The sequence below is a fragment of the Carassius gibelio genome, chromosome B13 (assembly GCF_023724105.1).
Source record: "Carassius gibelio isolate Cgi1373 ecotype wild population from Czech Republic chromosome B13, carGib1.2-hapl.c, whole genome shotgun sequence".
Taxonomy (NCBI): Eukaryota; Metazoa; Chordata; class Actinopteri; order Cypriniformes; family Cyprinidae; genus Carassius; species Carassius gibelio.
The window spans coordinates 6557071-6577071 of NC_068408.1; the positions used below are offsets into that span (position 1 = coordinate 6557071).

At 35.5% G+C, this 20001-nt stretch overlaps 1 protein-coding gene across 1 annotated transcript in view; it reads left to right on the forward strand.

The window, feature by feature from the left end:
• Positions 1 to 20001, forward strand: part of pcdh15a (protocadherin-related 15a) — a 168874-nt gene that overhangs the window by 67781 nt on the left and 81092 nt on the right. The window contains exons 5-6 of the mRNA XM_052572828.1: positions 11234 to 11394; positions 15277 to 15432. Of these exons, the coding sequence (XP_052428788.1) occupies positions 11234 to 11394; positions 15277 to 15432 (317 nt within the window). The remainder of the gene's footprint in view (positions 1 to 11233; positions 11395 to 15276; positions 15433 to 20001) is intronic.

The window sequence follows — 20001 nt, forward strand, 5'->3', positions numbered from 1 at the left end:
TTAATTGAGATTAATTAATGACACAAAAGAATAACGCGTTAACTAAGATTAATTAATTACAGAAAAAAATTCCCGCATTTTTAATAACTTATTTTTGCACCGCGGAACGTTTCTCACTGGATGAGTTTTGGCGGACCGATTATACTGAAGCACCAACTAGCGTTCGCATATCACCGCAGCAGCACATCGAGCCTCAAGTATCACTTCAACGCAAAACATATAGCAGCTAGCGTGGACTTTACACTTAATGTTGAAATATGTATTATTTTGTTGGTGCAACAGTTTATGTTGAACTCTTTATTGTTTTGGCCAAGGTTATTGAGAGTTGGACTTAGTATGTTATGGCCTCTGAAGCAACAGAGAGATGTTTTCTAATAGTCAGTGTTTCCAATGTTCTGAATGTAATTGACAGTATTGTGTTTTACTTAAAAAACACTTTACAGAAGGTTCCAGCACCTATAAGCTTCCTGAATTTCTGAAATGTACTATTTCTAAATTGTTTCTAAATATGCTATTGCTACACTTCATGGCAAAAATTGCACTGGTCTGCTAGACTTGGTTGAAAAAAAAGAAACAATATTTTGTTGCTTAAGCTTATGTATTCAGTCATTATTCAATGGTAAAAAATTACTTTTCACTGTTCTCAGGTCAAATATTTATATGCGATTAAAATGCGATTAATTTCGATTAATTAAGTACAAAGCCTCTAATTAATTAGATTATTTTTTTTTTATCGAGTCCCGGCCCTAATATATATATATAAAACATGTTTTAAATTGTAATAATGTCACAATATGACTGTTTGATCTGTAATTTTATAATCTGTTGAAATAATTTACTGCTAATTAACTTTCCCAAATCGGTAACTTCATAGTTAGCTGCCCATATAGGCATTTGGCAGCAAGGCAGCTCACTAGGTTTTGAAACAGAGCCATTGTTGATTTAATATTCCTAGGCAAATTAAAGTACATCAATCTATCTGGGCTTCATGGTTCAGTGCTTTTCTCCACTTGTTGACCGTGGCTTTCCTTACAGATGCTCACCTATATCCATCACACCTAGTCTGTTCTGCTTTCTTGATTTTGTCATTTTCTCTGTGGATGGATGGTGTGACTCTGACATTTAGCTGATTATTGGAAGCAGGATGACTTTAACCAAATCATGATGTGAAAGCCGCATGGAGGCTGGCACATGAGTCCACACAGCTGTTCACGGCAGCTTGGCAGCATTTTACACTCATGAAAACAGCCATTAACATCTTATCCACAAATGGCTCTTTTGTGTAATTCCGAAGGTGAATTCTCATCATGTTGAGTTCAAGATGTTGATGCTTGTAGTTCTGAGGAGAAAACTCTTCCAGGAGCTTTAAGGGAAAAGTCTGTTCCCTCGGTCTGATTATTCATAAGCATACCATGTTATGGTAATGACAGTAATCAGTCTCACTTATTAATAGGTGAGCGTGACAGCGGCGGTCAGGTTTTCTAATGTCACATGACAGAGGATACACAACAAAGCAACCAAGACCTTCCACAAAAAAGGGTGACTAATTTCATTACAAAATAGGTTTCATCCATCTTAATAAAGGTTGAATACTAATTGAATAAGGCATGAAAACGTGAGGTTATAGTCTACCCCAAATCAAAAGAAATAAAATGAGAAATCTTGTTTTTCACAAAGAAAACAAATTAAGCTATTTGGATTGACGTTTTCGTTTATTTCCATGATAATTATATACATAATCATCACCATTATGCATTACTAAATTACCTTTTATTTACTACTACTATTATTAGTATGATTTACACTATACATAATTACCTTTTTATTATTTATTTATTTATTTGCATTATTTCTCGAGGTTAATTCTCGTGTTATTTCAAAAAAATATTTTATAATATTTATAAAATTGTAAACTATATATATATATATATATATATATATATATATATATATATATATATATATATATATATATATAAACTTTTATTTTGGAAGCAAGTTTATTTGTTTTATGTGTTGGCAGAAATGTTGAATCTGTGGTACAGAACTTCAGTGATGATTTTACTCTTTCTCTAGTCTCCTGCACACAGGCGGTAAGGGACCATCACTCTTGAATGAGCTGAGGTTCTCTAGGGGTCTGAAGAGATGCCACCACACAACTCCCAAAAGAGCTTTACACTTCAAAATAAGATTACCTTCTCCTGATGTATTTAACTCTGGGAATGTCACACATCACTGTGTGTGTAAAAGAGGAGAATAAGTCTTAAAACCCAAAGTCTGCAGCCATGTAATGACTTGCAGAAAATCTCAGAGGTCTTATGGAAGATGGATTTACAGGTTAGAGGTTAGACTGCCTACCGCTAAACTTACGACTGTGTGTGAGTTTATACATGTAAAGTTTTTTATTTATTTAGAATTTTTATCACATAAAAGTGCTTTAATATCATAAATGCTGTCACATTTCTACTTCCTTGATTTTATTTATTGTTTATTGCTCAGTGGTTGCTCTTTTGTAGTTCTAATAATAGAGTCCTAATAATGGCCTCAGTTATGTTTTATTGAAGTATCAAATATAAATATTAATTTTGAGATCTGACAAATCTGAGCTGTGATACTTTTGTTGCCGCCGCTTAACTCTTTAAATTGCTGTCTAATTATTTGAATTTTGTCCGATTTTTTTGTTTGACAGAAAAAAAAATGAAAGTGATTTAGGTTTGTAATGACAGGAAGGTGAATAAATCAGGACGCAGTTTGAGGGTGAGGAACTGTTCCCTTAAGCGAAAGTCTCTTTGAGGTGTCCATTTAATCTCATTGCTGTCTAGAGAACAAGATAACTACTTGATCTTTTTCTCTTCTTTGGGGAGTCTTACAGTGTTGCTTGAATATAATCGCATTGGTGTGCTTTACGATGGAGAGGTATCTGATTGCTTGCAGTTGTCCTAAATGATTGAAAGCTAAAGCCAGTTACACAACCCCGTGCTGTAATGATTTTGTGACAGTAGGACTCTTCTGCTGAGGTAGATGATGAACAAAGATTTTCATCAATGGGGTAACGTGATGTTCTAGGATTTTCACATCAGATTCGATTTCTCTTCCAATCGATTCTGCTGGATTTCATATCCTTTCTGCAGTTCACACACACGGCCTTCGGGTCTCCTTTAATAGAGCTTTGCCTCATGAGGCGTCTGAACACAATACAATCACACACACACACACACACACACCAGGAGGATGACAGCTCATTTCTGCATTCAAATAAGCATCCACTTCCTTCAGTTTAAATTGGACCTGCTTTTCCTGTCAAACAACAACTGTGTCTCGTGTTTTCCATTTTAAAACTGATTGGCACAAACTTCTTCGGCTGGCAGAAGGAACATCAAATGAGTTGGCAGAGAATAATCATTTCTGAAAAAAAGTGTGAGTGGTTGTTGTCCCTACAAACTATTTGCTGAGGTCTCAGTCATACTTAAACCAGCTTAAACTAGTTATGAGTGTTATCGCGCAGTGTTGCACATTTAATCGAAATAAAGACAAAGTCACAATATAAATAGTATGAATTATTAAATCTCAAAAGCTTTGATTTAGTTAAAAAAGTATAAGCGTTGTGTGTTTCACAGTGAAGCGCAGCACTGGGTTTGCTCTTTTACACATTAACAGCTTGTGTTTTGACTGTCATAGAGCAGCTTGGTTTGACGGAAATGCTGCTCTACACGAACTCATCTGTGCATCTGCTCTGGAGTTTGGGTTGGTTGTAATATGGGTTTGGGAATGTAACATATGCTAACCATTTTCCTATACTTGGAATGAGAAGCGTACATATATAAACTGACTGCTGTAAACAAAAGAGAACCTAGAATATTCAACTTAGGTCAGCTGTAATTATTAGCTATGTAAAATATTTTAAATGATGAGGATGATGATGATGATGATGATTATTAAATTCTATTTTTTTATTCTACAGTGGAAAAACAATCTTATTTTATTATTATATTGATATTTAATCACACATTTAAAAAAAAAAAAATAACATGATTAATCACAAAAATTTTAAGTCGCAATCACAGATATTTTTGCCACAAAAACTACTTGTGATGAGAAGCGTTGATAAACTGACTGTGGTCAACAAAAGAGAACATTAGAACATCCACCTTGGGCAAGCTGTAAATATTAGTTATACAAATATTTTATATAACAATTAAAAAGCGTTATTATTATTAATATTATTCATTTATTAAGAACAAAACATATTTCTTATTATATTATCATCTTATAATTATTTTCAAATATATTTATACATTTTTAAATCAATCAATCAATCACATGACTGATCACATAGATTTTTGGTAGAACTGGTCAGGCCGGGAGACCAGGTTGCTAACCATCTAAACATCAGTTTGAAATCTCTTTGAAATTCTGATCTCCTGAGTCTTTCTTTCAATTTACTGTACAGTGTAAGTAAATGGGCTTTCAGGTCCAATCAAGTCCAATCACTTACAAAGGTAATAGCACACCTCTCTCAGCAGGCCACAGGATTCGAGGTATCATAGATGTCTGTAGCATAAATGGTTATGCGCTTAAGTTTGAATATTAGTAATTTTGCCTCAGCAAACTCCACTAATGATGCCATTCGCCAGATTGTTCTGGAATAGATGCCAAAAATCTGCACGTGTGCGACGGAGCACAAGCTCACACCTGTTTGTGGGTGTGAAAAGGTTTCTGAGAAGCTGCCTTGGATTTGGTGTGTGTGGTATATGTGTGTGTGTACGCCATTCCCTTGAGTCTCCACCGTGCCTGGTGTGAGATCCTTCTTAATAGCATTTGATTTTCTCCAGTGTGCAGACATGAATCAAAGAAGCTATTTTCCACCCAATTTCCGTACAGTTTCATCCGTGTGTTTTTCTCCATGACAAATCCAACGGTATTAAAAATAATCCAACAGGAGCCATATATTAACGCTGTTCTATGTTCTTAACCACTCTAATAGCTGATATAAGCTGGTGCGGCATGGGTTTCCTGTTGCCTTGATGGACAGCACGCGTGTTGTGACCCCTCATTCGAAAATGCTGTTTGCTCAGAGATTCTTGCATCTGTCCTCACTCACAGCTCATGTGTTTTTGCTCGGCTCACATGCTAAGGGGGTGCTTTGGCTCAGGTCATGGATTTCCTTTCAGGTAATATTGGAGGTAAACATCAGGGCCTCTGAGTCTGTCTATGTCTGACGGCGTCGGATGTCTGTTAGGGATGAGTTTCTCAGGGATCTGGGCTGTAAGCTAACTCACTTAAAGCTGAAGTGTACAATTTCTGCGCCACTAACATCACTAAATGCAATTGCAAAAAAAAAGATTGGTTATCAAAAGGAAAAGTCACTGCTATTGGGATTGACTGCTAAAATGTTGTAAAATATGGGCAGGTTAATGATGATCGGTGACAGTTTGATTAATGTAAATCAATCATTTTTAAAAATGAGTTTTAAGTTAGAGTTGCTTAAAGGAGTAGTTTACCCAAAAATTAAAATTGGCTCAAATTGTACTCACTGTTAAGCCATCCAAGATGTAGATGAGGAACAAGAACCTCAAGAGTTTCATTGGATGTTGTTGTGAATGCACAGAGGAGCTCGGTGAAAAGAATCTGACCAGCTTTCTGAACTCTAGTTCTGGATGAATACAGTTGTTTGTGCCAGGGGCAATTCTTGGATCTCAGTCTTAAGGGGACTCGAGCCCCCTCATGAATGTGAGATTTTGTGGTTCTAAGAAGAAGTTTTCTTTGCCAGCACGAGAGGTCACAAGGACAAATATTATTTTGATGGAAATTCTTTTTTTAAAACCATTTGAACCTGCCAAACAATGTTTTGGTTGCACTTCATACTGTGATTTCAGAAGAGTACTGAAGTACGGGGCAGTGTATTGATGTTTATGGTGTATTAATGTCTTGTGATTTGAAATAGTTCACCCCAAAATGAATTTTCTGTCATCGTTTACTCACCCTCAAGTTGTTACAAACATATACAAGTTTATTTCCTCTATTAAACACAAAAGAAGATATTTGAAGAGTGTTGGTAACCAAATAGTTGCCAGTAGCCATTGAACTGTATAGTATTTTTTCCCATACTATGAAAGGCAATGGCTACCATCAAGTGTTTGGTTACCAACATTGTCCAAAATATCTTCTTTTTGACTCAACAGAACATGTTTGGAACAACTTGAGTGTCGTGACATTCAGCCAAGTATGGTGACCCATACTCAGAATTCGTGCTCTGCATTTAACCCATCCAAAGTGCACACACACAGCAATGAACACACACCCGGAGCAGTGGGCAGCCAATTATGCTGCGGTGCCGATGCATTGGGGTTTTTGGGGTTCGATGCATTGCTCAAGGGCATCTAAGTCATGGTATTACCAGCCTGAGATTCGAAGCCACAACCCTAGGGTTAGGAGTCAAACTCTCTAACCACTAGGCCACGACTTCCCTAAATGCATACTTTGCTCATTGAGGATGAGCAAATGATGACAGAAATTTCATTTTTGGGTGGACTATCCCTTTAATGTGTGTTTAAGATGTATATTGTAATAAAATACAATAATGCATTCGATTTTTAATTAAAATGTATCAGAAACAATTTGAGACAGTCAATTTCAGTGAATCAAAAACTGTTTGCATAAACTGTCATGGAAGATCATGGAAGCCCTCGCATGGAATTTTTTTTATATACTTGCTATTTTAGTGCATTTACAAAATTAATAGCAGCAGTACTGACTGGCATGATGATGGCAAAATTTCACATTTGATTCAGCATTTAATTTGCATTTTTCTAATGAAATGTAGCATTTGTTTTAAAGAAGAGCACAGTTCGTATTTTTATGCTACAGGTTAAATACTTGGAGAGACTAGTTTGATTACTTTCAGGATTTCTTATTTCTTTCATTTTGCAAGGTCATGCAGCTGCAAGCCTGAACATTTATAATGTATCACAGGCAATTTCAGGCTTTATTTAAGGGTGCTTAAGCTCCAGTCTTTCCTATTAGTCCCCTTAGAAATCTTAGGTTAATCTGGCTCTCAGGTGAATGTTTTCTCAAATAATCAGTGGTGTCAAAAGTATTGGCATTCATTACTCAAGTAGAAGTATAGATACTAGGGTTTAAAAAGACTTTTGTAGAAGTTGAAGTATCAACTCAAGCTTTTTACTCAAGTAAAAGTGTAAAAGTACTGGTTTAAAAAACTACTTAAAGTATAAAAGTAAAAGTAATGTAAGGAAAAAAAATGCCATTAAGAACAAAAGCTTGGGCCGTGCCACAAGGGCCTATTGTGCACTACCCCACCTCCTCAAAAAAATTTTTTTCTAAAGGCCATAATGACTATAATGTTATATTAAAATGTTCATGTTGAAAAATTTGGGAGGCACTAGGCTACCTGTTTCAGCCACATATATGCCCATTGAAAATGAACTCATTTTAGTACAATGCAAATACATTAAAGAGCTAGAGATATGATGACTAGTTGCCAATAAGTATTGTTATGGAGCAAAAAGTCAAACTTCAGAGGCATGTCATCAATAACCTTGAATGGAATGTAAATGTACATCCAAGCTTAGCTGCAGGACTCTGTGAGGGCAATGGACAAGAACATTGGTGCAGGCTTAGTAACAATTACTCTTGTGTGGTTGACTATTTACAATAAACATTATAGTGCTGTCAAAATGAATGATTAATCTAAGTGATTATTCAAAAACTAAAAATGAAAAATAACTCATAATCCTGATACCTTCTTGATTGATAGCTTCTTGTATTCGGTACATACGTCTGCTATGTCCAGTGTTCGGAGGGTAACGAGTTACAAAGTTGATATAGAGCTTCACAGTCCCACCCACAGCCCGAGAGAGCTCTGGTGCCGGAAGTAAATTTCCCATTTATTTCTCCCATTCACTTTCGGAAAAATCCGTATCTAAAGAGTTTTAGAGCATGTGTGAGGATAACCAGCTACGGCTGAACTCATAAGCATATAACATATCATTTCAAGTGAAAAAATTAAGACAAAATCCAAAAAAAGTCAAAGGTACAAGACTGTGTACATATTTTCATTTCGAGCGCAGGAACTACTCATCCCATAAACCACCGCGCCCCATTGAATTCGACTGAAGCCACAACTGCGAACGAGGCAACGAGCCTTTTGAGCGACATCCAAATCTGATGACGGCCGCTCGCGCGAACTTTTTCCTCCAGTGAATTTTATTTTATATAGTGAATGTGCAGTAATACCAGTTCTTTCAGTATTAATCGTGTAAATAAATAGTGTTTTATATATGTATTGTGTATTGATTTTTATTTTATCATCGTGTATTTTATATTGTGTGCGTGTGTGAAAGTGGTTAACGATAACGTCAGCAATGGTGCAGTGCTTTGTATCTGACTGCAATCACTGCTCAGTTGTCAACACATGTCGTTGCCATTACACAAATGTTCAGTAAATGCACAAAAAGGTATGTCTAGGCTAAATATTGTTTTGACAGTGGCATTATAAAATGCTTGATATGACTCATTTCATATGGAGGCTACAGTAGCCTAGCTAAAGTGGACGATAATGCTAACTAAAGTTACCAACCTCCCTGCAAAACTCTCAATGGCAGCCAAGGAGATCATGATTGCACTGATAAGTCTACCGTGCAAAAACGCAATACAGGTTTTTATTTTATTTTATTTTTTTATTAATGATCTTCAGTCTTCACGGACCTTCAAGGGGTTTAACCAGACGGTTATACGAGCTCCACCAATCAGATGCATCACTGTGGGATTGTGGGATTGTTCAGGATTGTGGGTAATGAAGTACTTAGCCAAGACATAGCGAATAAAAGGCATTTAGATCAAAACAAGGTTAGTGCCCCCATGATCTTTTTACGTTTATATGAGCATATACTGTTGCTTAGTACAGCCGTAGCTGGTTTTAAGTCTACCATGTATGGTTACGTTTTAATGGCTTATACCCCAAATGTCAATGCAGAAATTGCATTGAATTTTTAGTTCCGGCACCAGCTGTGGGTGGGACTGTGATGCTCTATAGCCTAGATATCACAACATTGTCATTTGCGTCATTAATCGCAAACGATAATTTATTAAAACGTCTCACTACCCAACTACCTACAGTAGCTTAATTTGTGGAGGACGAAGAGAAAGCACCCATTTGGCAAATGAGCCAGTAGTGAGAAATAAATAATAACTTTTAAGTAGGGTCCAGTGCCTTTTCGATACTTTTAAAATGGTACTGGCGCCTCAACGTGCCAGAACTGATACTTAAAAAAAAAAAAAAAGAACTACAAAAAAAACTATGGATAACATTAAAGAACATTACAAATATTTAAAATAAATCCATAGCTTTCACCTTGGATGCTCTCATTTCCCAAGTTGTGCTTCCCTTAATCTAAGGCTAATAAATGTATTTCACAATCTGGGTCATTATTTAATACAAAAGTACACATAATGTTTCTACTGTATCTCTGTCACTCACTCTGATATTTAGTTAAGATGAGTGCTGTCTGTCACTGTCTTAAATCAGTTCTGTGAATGACTGTATGCTCATTCTTTATAAAGTAGCAACAATCTCGTTTTTAAAATACAGTACTGTGCAAAAGTCTTATGGAAAAGAAAGAATAGTGTTTTCACCCCAAAAAAGGGTTTTAAGCCAGTTATTTATATCTTTTGCTGCAATGTGTCAGTAGGACAGTAGTTTGCCATTAATTGTAATAATAATCTAGTGCGATTTTGAATGCACAAGCAGTTTGACGATGGCAAAATGAATGTTTGGAATTGTAAACTGATATTTTATACTGACAGTGACACTCTACAGCAAAATATATAAATAACTGGCCGAACACCATTCTTTTAAGTGAAAATACTGCCTAAGACTTTTGCACAGCAGTGTATGTACGTATGATTAAATGAAGTATATTTAAATAAGTGTAAGGAAACAGCTGTTTCATGATTAGCGGTGACAAGCGAAAACTTTACACTAGATGAGAAACCGACTGATCGTGACCTTTTGTAAACTGTATTTATGACAAAGAACTTCACAGATACAGATATTCTAACAATCTATCGGTAAACACACACCTTGTGTCCTCTGTCTCTGTTTGAGCTCGCGCTGCTCCACCGTGGTCGGCGGATTGAAGAGCGCGCTGAAAGACGGGAGGAGACCGGACTGACGCCGGTTTCATTTGAAATTTAAGCGGACTGACTCTGAGGCGATCGGATACTACTGGTTCCAACCTACTTTTAAGAAATATATTTTTTGATAAACGAACCCAAAACTGTCTATGTAGTGTGATGTGACTTGTGTCATGTACAGGTGTGATGGATCGCGTATGGACCAATAGGGTGTCGGAATGGTATATGTGTATACTTCTCATCCAACCACAATCAAATTCACTCCATCCTGATGGCGCGATTTATCTGGATAGGGTTTTTTTCTTTCTCTCTCTCTGAACGATAACAATCCGGTATGAAATAGCAGTAACGAAGCAATTTTTTTAAATGTAAGGAGTAGAAAGTACAGATACTTGCGTGAAAATGTAAGGAGTAGAAGTAAAAAGTCGGCTGAAAAATAATTACTCAAGTAAAGTATAGATACCCCAAATTTCTACTTAAGTACAGTAACGAAGTATTTGTACTTCGTTACTTGACACCTCTGCAAATAATGGCTCTTAAATAATGTTATCCATTCCAGTGAAAATGCATATTTGAGAAATATTCATTTTATTTAAAAACATGGTTATTATGATTGTCCGGACCTTTGTTGGGGGGGAAATGCAGAGCCTGGACCTCATGGAACGTTAATTGAATAGCGCTTGGATGGGGGTTCGTGCTCTGTGAGGACTTATTATTTTGTGTTTTTCTGCAGGGATTCAAAAGGAGTTTAAATAATTTCTAACACATTGAAGCATAAAATGAAGTGTAATTATCTTGGAGGAGAGGCGAGAACTCAGCCAACCATACATTAACACATGCTGAAATTATGACCTTCACATTCTTACATAATCATCTTCTCATACACATGAGCCAAGAGGGGACGCTTAATGAATCGGTACAGAATGAGGATTTACAACTATTATTTATTCATGGGGAAGTCATCATTATTGTTATGCATAGCCTATTTATTACTTATATATTTTTTATTTTGCATGGGTTTGTCAATCTCCTATCGTGCACCTTGAATTCTAAGCTTTTCTTGCCAATCTCTTTCTTTCAGGTACCGTTCTTGTGGAAAACATGCAGATCAACGGTCGAGCTCAGGATCCAGATAGAACCATATCGTTGACGCTGCTGGACAACTACGATAACTGGGTTATACTTGACCCTGCGCTGCAGAGACTGTATCTCAACAGCACCGGACGAGTGCTGGACCGAGACGTGAGTCGACAAACACTCATATATATATTAGAGTTGTTCCGATTCCGATACTAGTATCGGAAATATCTCCGATACCACAACAAATTCTGGCATCGGCATCGGCGAGTACATGAACCCATATACCGATCCGATACCATTTTCTTAAAAAAGACCTAGTTATGACCGCAAGCTTTGCCTAACCGCTGCACGGTTCTTCTTCGCTGCTCAAAATGCATTGAAAACACAGGAAGTTGTGCTGTGTTGCCACAAGCAACCCCTGTTTAGAGCAGCGAAGAAGAAATGAAAACGCGTTAGCAGCCCTTATCTATATATGACTGGATCACTCATCACATTCTAAACTGCCAAAACACAGTGAAGCCGCTACTATATTATAGATCAGTGGTTAGCAGTATGTCTCTGTAGTACCGGTAGTTACAGACTCTCGAGTATATTCAGTACCGGCAGCTGCGTTCAGTCGCTTCCGTGTAAGTCAAAGCGCAGGGCTCCAGACAGTAGCCGAATATATACTAGTGTCTGTGAATATTAAACTGCAAAATACTATTTAAATATTACTCCCGCAAAATCTACATCTCTGTGGGTGACTGGCACAGATGCGCGAGAGCTCGCTGTTTTGTAGTCTCTGCTGTGTGTCATGAGGACACGAACGCATAAACCGTCACTTCATGAGAATTTACCGTTTCATTTGAGAATACTGTCATATCATAAACACAGACACTCAAAGATCTTCATGGCAGCCCATTAAAATAAATGTTTGGTTTACATGAGTAAATTGACAATATATAAAGCTACTGTTGTAGCCTACAGTAATAATAATACGTCTCTATAATAATAATAATTATGCCTAGATGGTTGCTTGTTTTTTACTTGTTTTGTTGTAAAGAGATTATCTGATTAATAGATCTTTTTTGTTGCAGTTTTTTTATACAGTTATATTGTAAAACTTAAATACCTTTTTTAGTTTGCGGTGTTAGATTTTTGGCTGCATTTGAAGTTCTTTTTTGCATAAGAAAATAAATAATACTGTCAAATTCATGTTAGATAATAAAAATACTGTAATAAATACAGTAGTTCACCATGTATTTGTTCATGTTTTATTGAGGGATCTGTCTGAAGCACACCATAAAAAAATTCTAGCAATTTACACAGGGCTAGTAGTATATACAGCTGTATATACAGATATACACCCAGGTATCGGATCAGTACTCGGTATCGGCCGATACCCTGAGCCCAGGTATCGGAATCGGTATCGGGAAGAGAAAAAGGGTATCGGAACATCTCTAATATATATATATATATATATATATATATATATATATATATATATATATATATATATATATATATATATATAAAGAAACTCTGTCCCGATTGGCAACAAACCAGCATGCGTCACTGTAATGAGATCATTAGAGCCACACAGAAGTGCTACATTTTCTTAATCAGTATTTTCTTATAAAATAAGAAAAGAATAAGAATAATTTTCTTAACATCCTTAAATCAAGATAAATATACTTATGCAAAATTGCATGAGATAATAAAGCCACCATGAAATCAAAATGGACTATTCTGGAATGGAATATTGAAGTGTTTATAATAAACGATTTATCTGTGCACAACATAATCTTTTTTTTTTTTTTTTTTTACATTTCATGCACCCTAGTAATCTTTAAGCAAAGAATGGCTTTCAACAATATCTCCTCTGTTCTCTGACGCCATGTTTATCGGTGGAAAGGTGGAACAACCTAACACCTTTTAGGGAAGAAATAATGGTCTTAACTTCTGTTTCATGCAAACTTAAAGGATTTTCAGAGAATATATCATGAAGATTGTCATTAGTGTAACAAAATCTCTTCTTGTTTTTTTTTTTTTAGCTATTAATTATCTTTTAGATTTTTGTTATTATTATATAAATGAATAATAATATAATTATCATTATATATATATTTAAATATAATAATAACTTATATATGTAATTTAATTGTATATAGTGAATATAACCAAATTAACTCTTTCCCCATCATTGAAGAGTTATCTCATGTTTTAGAAGACAACGCTTCCCCGCCAAAGATGAGTTTTTACGGCTTTTCGTGTTTTCACTGTTATACTCTCGGGGGCGCTATTACACATCTTCTGAACGAGTACAAAACCTCCCGGACAAAAAGGCAATGTGAACAGGACAGAGAAATTAGTGATATCTTATTTAAACAGATGCATGATATTAAAAATATCATATCATCAGCAATAGACAGCGTATCAACTGAAACTGCATAATGTCACGGAGGAAAATGTTGATGCAGAAAGTGGTATATGTCTGTGCAAGCTTTGAAGTATTGATGGAAGCGATTCACTGGGTTTATGCTTTGATCATCGTACTGAATATTATGTAGATGTAGTTTTTGAAAAAAAAAATATTTTCTCACCTATACATTTTTATGAAACCTATATTCAAGTGATAAAAAATTATTTATGATTTAAACTAAAATAATTTTTTTTTTTTTTTTTTTTTATTAAGACTAGAGACTCATATATTCATACAGCAAAATGTACTGAAGGCCATAAATTTTGAGTGAAAATCATCAAAATTGCTAGAGGTAGCTGGCAACTTTTTTCAAAAATGCTTGCAGGAAAAGAGTTAAGGAGGTATATGAAAAACAAATTATTTGAATTTAAAAATAATTTGTCATTTGTGTAAGAAAATCTCTTCTTGTTTGCTTATTTTACTAATTCTCTTTTATTTTTATTCTTTTTATTTTTCTTTTTGCTTTAGTTTAAGTAATTACAAAATAAAGTGAGGTTTTTGTTTGATAATTTGTCTAAAAATGTTTCTCAAAAGTTTGCTTCTTAATTAAATTTATTGTATTTTACAAATATGTAGGTATACTTTTAATTGTAATAATTAAGTAATCAGTCAAATAATAATTAGTACTATTATTTTGTTGTTGTTGGCATTGTTTTAACCAGAAACCAAGACCAAAACATTTTTATATAATGTTTTTGCCTGCATTGTATGTATTTACAGTCCCTTCAGATTCATGCAATGTAAGCAAATAGGATTGTCTGAGACTTTATCTTTATTAAGAATTGTTTTTCTAAGGTTTTTGGTTGTATTCTACTGTGCTTGAAGTGCAATGTACTGTTCTACAGTACAATAACAGCCAAGTCCTCCATCAAAAGACAGGAGATTTGACTCCCACAGCCACAATATGAGCATTACGATTTCTCCTATTCCCTTTTTCCACAAGTGCTTCATCTCCTCTCTCTTATACTGTCTGTCTGTACATTACACCAATCTTCAGTAAAGAGGCTTTCTAGCCCCACACATGTGTGCTCATCTGAGAAGCATTGTGTTAGTGACAGGCCTTTTATGACACTATTGGATGGTGATTACAGGACATACCCTCCTCTTCCTCCTCCTCGTCCTCTTTACAAGGCTTTGTGGGATTCAGGCACTTCAGTCAACAGCTCCACTGTTTGTTTTATTTAGAGTACTTGAGGCCAAACACCTTATTCATCCAAAAGAGAATGAGCAGGCTTGACATTAATCCTGTTTGCATTGTTACGTTATGTAATCTTGTGCATTCACACGTCCAGGCTGATTGGCTGCATTGTTAATGCCCTTTGCTACTGCTGGATACCCTAATGTTACTGATCACTAGCTATAGCTTTTGAAAATATAACAAATGGTTAGTATTTCCATATGTTACCTTGAGTAAATGTTGCCATGAATGTATGTTTTCAGCTGTTACATCTCATCTGTAGGGGCCTTGTTTGATGATTCATATTTTTCTTTGTACTAATGCAGTCAAATACAATTATTTTTGTTGTACAAATGTATGTTTACTTCATGTTCTATAATCCCCTTGTATATGTGGTTTCTTCCAGCCACCCAGTTACATCACCACCATCGTGGTTCAGGTTCAGTGCACCAATGAGCTGGTGGGAACAATCATTTTGCATGAAGTACGGATAGTGGTGAGGGACAGAAATGACAACACGCCTCGTTTCCAGCAGCCTCGTTACTATGTATCAGTTAATGAGGTGAGGCCTGATCACTTCTGCACTGCCTCATTTACTTTGTGTCTCAGTCTCTGTCAATTCAGATTTAACTGAATATGCATGGTATGCAAATTTACTGAGGTGAGAACTGTGACTGACAAAGCAATGTGTCCAATGAACTAATAATTACTTACAAAAAAGTTTTTAAATTTTATTTTACTTTTGGAAGGAAATTAATGCTTTTATTTAGCAATGATACATTCATTTATATTCTTAATTGAATTAAATGTATGCATTTTTATGTTTAGCTATGTTTTATGTTTATTTAGAGAGTGCTATTTCAGTAGGGACAAACAAACACATTTTCAAACGTTCGGGGTCAGTAACTTAATACTTTTACTTAGCAAGGAAACATTAAATTGATCAAAAGTTACATTTAGAATATTACAAAATATGTATATTTCAGATAAATGGTTTTCTTTTGAGCTTTCTATTCATCAAAGAATTTTGCAAAAAAAAGTCAGTTTCCACAAAAATATTAAGCAGCGCAATTGTTTTCAAAATTAATTGGAAGAGGTTATTATGTGAGTATATGAGAGAAGTCTAAGTGGACGTTGTAATACAGCTTGTAAGTCGGGAAGAAGGAGGCGGAACCTGGCAGACATTTAAGTATAACTTTAATTACAACATAAACACAAAATAGCGTGACAGCCCCTCGCGGACAAAATAAAACCCATGCCTCGTCCTCTATCATCCTTCACTGTCATAACTCCTCTTTCATACTTCTGGAGCTCCTCCGTGGGACTCGAGACTGGTGAGCGGTGCAGGTATCGCTCATTTTCAATTACTCCACCGGCCTTGCTCCATTCCCACGGCTCTCGGCCCCGCCCCACTTGTCACAGGCGTCCATGACATATGGAGTCCCACAAGGCTCAAGTCTTGCACCGCTGTTGTTAAGCCTGTATATGCTCCCACCAAGTCAATTAATAAGAAAGAACCAAATTGCCTATCAGAGCTATGCAGATGATACCCAGGTTTTCCTAGTCTTATTGCCAAATGACTACAGCCCCATAGACTCCCTCTGCCAGTGCATTGTTGAAATTAAAAGTTGGATGTGCCAAAAAAAAAAAAAAATTCTGTTAAACAAGGAAAACTAAACTCATTGCATTTGAAAACAAAGATGACGTTCTCAAGGTGAATGCACGCCTTGACTGTAAGGGTCTAACAACTAAAAATCAAGTCAAACATCTTGGTGTGATTGTGGAGACAGACCTCAGTTTCAGTAGTCATGTCAAAGCAGTAACTAAATCAGCATATTATCATCTAAAAAACATTGCAATAATTATATGTTTTGTTTCCAGTCAAGACTTGAAGAAACTTGTTCATGCCTTTGTTACCAGCAGCGTGAACTATTGGACTAGTCTCCTCGCCGGCCTTCCCAAGAATCCCAAGAAGACCATTAGACAGCTGCAACTCATCCAGAACACTATTGTTTCACCAAATCTCATGTTAATCTTGAGTACCTATAGAGTAGCACAGCAACCTTCATATCTCCAAAAAGTCTTTAGTTTTATCCTATTTATTCACTGAAATGGCAAAAATACACAAGCGCACTTGTTACACTCCATTGCTGCCCCAGAAAAACAAACTGCATCCACTGTTTGTGTAATGCTGGGTTTTTGGGAAGCTGAACAAAGCTGCTGACGCTTTCCCAGTGAAGCGCATTGATGTGCGTGGTCTTGGTCTCCTCTGGTCAACGTGTGCGCGGACACGCTTTTCCGGGAGAAATGCTCATATAGATGGTTTCATCGGCATCAACATAAACAAATGTTACTGCGCGTGCGCGCTTTTGTGGACCTAACTTAACTTCCGGTAGACTCCAAATAGAATCAATAACAACAGCCAAGTCCGTCTAGAGTAGATATTTTTTGATAACAAACAAAATATGTTTGCTGCGTGGATTAGGTGAACTTAATGAAAATGCAAATTCATTCTTTACCAGCAGGAGATGTTTTAAAGCATAGACATAAAGCGCGAGAAATAGAAGTTTCCCCAGTAACAGCTGTAAACAAAGCAGAGCTGGTACGATGCGTTGAATCGGGGGGAAATGATGTTTACAATTATACAACATTTCTTTCTGGCCCTCGAATCTGATTGGCTGATAAGAGTGTGATATTAGAGTGATAACAGAGCTCCTCCCACCACTTCACCATTTGTATCACTCTGCTTGCTGTATTTCTTAAAGTGAGTGTCACGGCGGAATCCCAAATCCACTATAATTTAATAATAATACTGTCTTTGTTTCACAATGTAGTTTTATTAAAGAGAAGTCTTTTTTTTATTATTTGCGTCAAAGTTTTTGGAGATTTGAGCTCCAGGGTGACAGTGCTCATGAACTCAAGCAGCCTAACCTGGGCCAGATCTTCTGGAATTTACCTCTGGCTCTGATGTCTCTTGAGTGGGTAAACATGAGATATATTTAGTTTTGAGTAAATCTAACAGACAGTATTTGGTCTCATAAATCTATTTGTTCCAGAGCAAATAGTTTTGGGAATATATCTGGTCTATGTGTCTTCAATGCTGTATATCAGAGCGCTGCCTTTGTACTTTAAACTGAATTGCCTAGCAACTTAAATATTAAATATTAAATTCACCATCGTCCACGTCATTCGATCCACGATTGAAAACTTTTACCGAGAGTAGAGACAGTGAATTACTGGGATTATAAAACATAATTGTATTATTTAACAATGATAAAACAATGAGCTGGTGGATTTTTACCATTATCGGCTGGTTGTTTTCACACACTACGGCCACACAACTGTGTTCAAACACCTTATAAAATCAATTTATTTGCATTATATGGCACTTTTAAAACTTTTAAATAGATTCTAAATAATTTTTCAAAGTATTTAAATTCCTTGTTTTATTGTTGTAATTTCATTATTATTATTATTATTATTATTATTATTATTATTATTATTATTATTATTATATTTTATTTTATGCGAAGCATTTTGAATTACCATTTTGTATGAAATGTGCTATATAAATAAACTTGCCTTGCCTAATAAAAATGTTTTTAAGAAATATTTTTTTAAGCACCAAATCAGCATATTAGAATGATTTCTGAAGGGTGCTGTTATAAACTTCTAACTAAACTAAATGTTGGTGGTTGTTAGAAACTGACACAAAGCCCACTCACTCTTTTAATAAGAAATACATCAAGAAAACTGCACTCATGATTGAATAGAGGACAGAGAGTGAAGCCGACACATATGAAGTCATTGTATAGTCTGTTGGCGTGCTCCATCAGTTATTCAGATCTAAAACCATCCCCTTTTGGCATCGGCTGTTCTAGCATATTATGCACACACACACACACACACACACTTGACCCTCTTCTCCACAAGTGCAGATATGAGGACTATTTTTAAACTTAATGGCTTTCATTTATTTGAAATACGTTTGAATATGTCCCGTGAGCGTGTACGTGTTAGGTGTGTAAAAGCTTGGCTTCTTTATGCTTGTCAATCTTTTTCCTCTCCTTGAAGTCAAATATGCTGTCATCCTTTTCTTCTTGCCTTTCTCCCCCTGTACATGCAAAACGTGTGAGAGAAATACAGTTATGTGATGAAGTCAAGGGGGTGTGGGGCAGGAAGGGGAAAGTATCAGGTGGTATTTGCATTTGAGGGCGGATGTGATCATGTGAGTTGCTTTTGATCCAAAAGGCTGTGACTTGGTTCATGGGTTTTCTGGGTGATTTGGAGCCCCAGTGGCAGACTGGTGTTGTATGTGTGGGAGAGAGAGGTTTCACGTGTGAATTTCAGTCCTCAAGAGATGCTGACATCGAGCTCAGAATTCCAAGCAAGATGAGATTAGCACTAGATTGTCAGATTGTTTTCCAAAAATCCTTTTGGTTTCATGCGGAAAAGAGTCTGAAAAATACTTGGTTTTAGTAAAATAACTATTTTATCACTATTTTCACTTGTAATTTTGAAAGTCTCTATATGCATTTAAAAAATATACTGTACAATAGATTTTTATTGATAAAAAGTTCTAAAAATAGCTAAATATGTGTTGTAAAATACATTTGACAAATTGAAATTATATATATATATATATATATATATATATATATATATATATAGAATTTATATACATTGAATTTATGAATATATATATATATAGATAGAGAGAGAGAGAGAGAATTTTTACATTTGTCTGCTGTTATGCCATTTTCATTTATTTATTTGGCAGACCGTCTTTTCCTAATTAAATTGCAAATCAAGATAATACAAGCAGAAGTGATTAATCCAGCTTTGGGAATAATAATAATAATACAAAAAATAATAATACAGTCATTACCATTAATCATTTTTAAAAGTTTCTGAACTAAAAAAAAAAGATTAATGCTAGCATTTTTTGTCTTTGTAATGTCTTCAACCACAATTGATTTATTCGTAAATGTACTGTCTGTGATGTAATTGGTTTTTATGATCTTTAATTATATGAAACACCACTTAACTGAACATGCCAGCCATGGGTAAATCATTAATGTATTTTTAAAATTCTACAAAAATAATAAATAAACCATATGGAAAAGTCACC